Genomic DNA, 3,675 nt, shown 5'->3' with positions numbered 1-3,675 from the left:
ATCATTATCAACACCAACATCATCACCATTATCAAAACCAACATCATCATCACTGCTTTTGACATCACGATTGCATATTTTCGCCAGCTCTTTGTCATATTTGGATCCGATATTATGTTTAGAAAACGAATTGTTGTTGTTATTACTATTATTGTTGTTGTTATTGTTGTTTATTTTCTTGTAGTTGTTGTTGTTAATGTTGTTTATATCGCTATTTTTAATGATTTTGTCGTTGGTGTAATGAATTTCTTTACTTAACGACATTAAAGTGTTAGATAACAAAGTTTTCGTTGTTTTTGTTGACGTTGTTGTTGATCTTGTTGACGTTGTTGTTGTTGATGCTGTTGTTGATGTTGTTGCTGTTGTTGCTGCTGATGTTGTTGTTGTTATCGTTGTTGCTAATGTTGTTGATGTGGTTGTTGTTGACGTTGTTAATGTTGTTGTTGTTGATGTTGTTGTGGTTGTTGTGGTTGTTGTTGACGTTGTTAATGTTGTTGTTGTTGATGTTGTTGTGGTTGTTGTGGTTGTTGTTGTTGTTGCTGGTGTTTTGGCGGCCGATACACATGAAAAACAGTGTAGTTTATTAAGAGTTTTATTTTCGTCAACGAATGAACCAGATACACGGTTTTCATTTAGATTGAAATGTTCTGTTGATGATGATGTTATTGTTGTTGTTGTGGTTGTTGTTGATGTTGTTGTTGTTGTGCTTGTTGTTGTTGTAGTTGTTGTTATAGTTGTTGCAGTTGTAGTTGTTGATGTTGTTGTTGTGGTTGTTGCAGAAAGTGATGCAGCTTTTGTTGCTGTTGAAATTAAATTTACAATCGCGGGAGGGAGAAATAATATATCGCATGATGACGTTTTTGCCGACGATGACGTCACTGGTGACGCTGTTGTTGTGGTTGTTTTTGTTTTTGTTGTTGTTGTTTTTGTTGTTGGTGGTAGTGCTGGTGATGATGATAATAATAATATCGACGATGATGATAACGATTCTGTTGTTGTTGTTGTTGTTTTTGATACTGTATTATTTTCATCGTTGAGGTCGCTATCTTGGTAACTTGCATGCATCATAGTGCTTATAGGATCATCTATATTATTATTAATACTATTATTATTATCATTATTATCCTTATCATTATTACTATTATTATTATTATTGTTATTATTATTGGCTGGATATTCAATGCAGTCAATTTGGAAACTTCTTCCAGAGTCCTCCGGCGAATGTTTGCTTTCTGTTTTGAAAATTATAAATTTTTTTATGTGTTTTTTTTTTAAAAGTATTAAAAAGTTTTAAACGATACTAATACTAAGAATGTAGAAATAACGTTAATAGTAGTAGTAATAGTAGTAGTAGTAGTAGTAGTAGTCGCAACAGTAGCAACAGCAGTAGTAGCGATACTGTTGTAGTAGCAGAAGCGGTGCCAGTAGTTTTAAGATTAACAGTATTAAAGTAGTAGTCGAAGTAGCAAGTGTAGTATTGGTAGTAGTATAAATAGTAGTAGCAGCAATAGAAGCTTATGTGGTAGTGGTAGTAGCAGCAGTAGTAGCAGCAGTAGTAGCAGCAGTAGTAGTAGTAGTGGCTCGAGAAACGCCGGCAGTAAAATCAAATGATTTCTTCATTTTGCACTCGGCCTCCCTTGTGTGGTCGAGTTTATTAACTTTGTTTAAAATTCTATTATCCTCTCATATATATTGTCATTATTGTTGTTGTTGTTGATAATGTTGTTGTTGTTTTTTGCTGTTGTTCTTGTTTTGTTGCTGTTGTTGATGTTGTTGTTGTCGTCATCATTGTCGTCATCATCACATCATCGTTATAAAAAAAAACATAAGCATCATAACAAACGTATGCATTTTCATCATCTGCATCACATTTACTTCCTTCATCATTGTAGTTAAAATCACCAATAACAACACTATCATCATTATCAAGATCATCATCATCGTCGTCGTCATCATCAACATCTTCATCTTTATCATCATTATCACAATCAATATTTAATGAAGTGCACACAGTGACACGGGCGACCTGTGAAAGAACTGATACAAGAATGTATGAACGCTTTTTTGCATGTTTGTTTGTACGTTTGTTTGTATGTTTGTTTGCATGTTTGTTTTTTTGTATGTTCGTTTGCTTGTTCGTTTGTTTGCTTGTTCGTTCGTTTGTTTGCTTGTTTCAGAAATTCGTACGTCCCACCAAAATTTTTGTCATCACGGCCATAATTTTGACCCAATCATTGTCTCAAAAACTTCTTAGAAATCACAATCTTACCACCCATCCAACTTTCAAAAACACTATTATCAGCACTCGTTTTCAACAAAACAAAAAAAGTGCCAGGTATATTTAGTCGGCAAGAAAATTACAGAGCGTTAAAACGTAGTCGCCGCGTTTTAACGTAGCCGTAGCGTAACAAATTTTAGCCGGAGCGTAACCAAGTGTATCTAAAGCGTAAGCGAATGTAGCTACAGCGCGCAAAGTCGTCGCTCCAGCTACATTTGATTAACCAGATTATTTATTACAATACTTACTATCACCTTTAATATTATTATTATGATTGTTGTTGTTGTTGCTGCTGCTGTTGGTTTTGTCTGTTGCTGTTGTTGTTGATGTTGTTGTGGATGTTGTTGTTGTCATTAAAGTTGTTAACGTTGTTTTCGGTGATCTTGAAGGTATTTTTGGCAAAACTTTTAATGATGTAATTGATGTCTCTGCTGATGTAGCTTTTGGTGTGGACGAAATTGCTATTTTTGTTGTTGTTTGAGAGTTCTTTGTTGTTGCAGACATGAATGATGCTATTAGTGTTGTGGTAACTGATGTGGTTGATGTTGTTGTTGTTGTTGCTGCTGTTGTTGGTGACGTCATTTTTGACGAATTAGGTGGCAATAAAACATATTGTTGGAATTTGACGCTTTTTTTGACATTTGCCTTCCGAGGTACGTCATACTGAATAAATTGATTTTGTTGTTGTTTCTGTTGTGGTAGATGCTGTTGTTGTTTTTGATGATGTTGTAGGTGTTGTTGTTTTTGATGATGTTGTTGATTCTGTTGTTGTTGTTGTTGATGTTGATTTTGTTGTTGTTGTTGATGTTGACGTTGTTGATTTTGTTGTTGATGTTGTTGATGATGACGATTGAAATCCATGCTTGTCGATTTGTTTAATTTCTCGCAAAAACAAAAACCATTATCATCATTACAGTTATTGTTGTTGATGCTATTATTATTAGTAGTAGTAGTAGTGGTAGTAGTAGTAGCTACAGCAGCAGCAGTAGTAGTAGCTACAGCAGCAGCAGTAGTAGTAGCTACAGCAGCAGCAGTAGTAACTTCCTCAATCCTTTTAATGTTGTTTCCATTATTTGCATCGACAACTTCTTCATTAATGTCATAGCAAAAATTGCTGACATTTACACCGCAGCAACTCTTGCTGTTATTATTACTACCATTATTTTTGTTGTTATTATTATTATTATTAATGTCATATGAACTGTCGTTACAGCAATGATAAAAATAGCAGCAACAACAGTTATTATTATTATTATTATTATTGTTGTTGTTGTTGTTGTTATTATTATTATTTTTGTTGTTGTTTGACGTTAATTTACTTTCGTTAATGTAATCAATAAAACATTGATGATGATTTTGTTGTTGTAATTCGTTTTTATGTTCAAGTTTATTTCCTG

At 33.7% G+C, this 3,675-nt stretch overlaps 1 protein-coding gene across 1 annotated transcript; it reads right to left on the bottom strand.

Annotated features, from left to right (window-relative positions):
- Nucleotides 1-271: 271 nt before the first annotated feature.
- Nucleotides 272-3,381, bottom strand: HELRODRAFT_182198 (hypothetical protein; the record flags this gene model as incomplete). Its single annotated transcript, XM_009032505.1, has 6 exons — nt 272-539; nt 857-887; nt 1,056-1,232; nt 2,527-2,592; nt 2,684-2,841; nt 3,320-3,381. The coding sequence occupies 6 exons, from the start codon at nt 3,379-3,381 to the stop codon at nt 272-274; spliced, it is 762 nt and encodes a 253-aa protein (XP_009030753.1).
- Between the last annotated feature and the right edge of the window lie 294 nt (nt 3,382-3,675).

The sequence above is a fragment of the Helobdella robusta genome, assembly GCF_000326865.2.
Source record: "Helobdella robusta unplaced genomic scaffold HELROscaffold_82, whole genome shotgun sequence".
Taxonomy (NCBI): domain Eukaryota; kingdom Metazoa; phylum Annelida; class Clitellata; order Rhynchobdellida; family Glossiphoniidae; genus Helobdella; species Helobdella robusta.
Note: the sequence above shows the minus strand (reverse complement) of the source record. Positions and strands in the feature narration are given on the sequence as shown.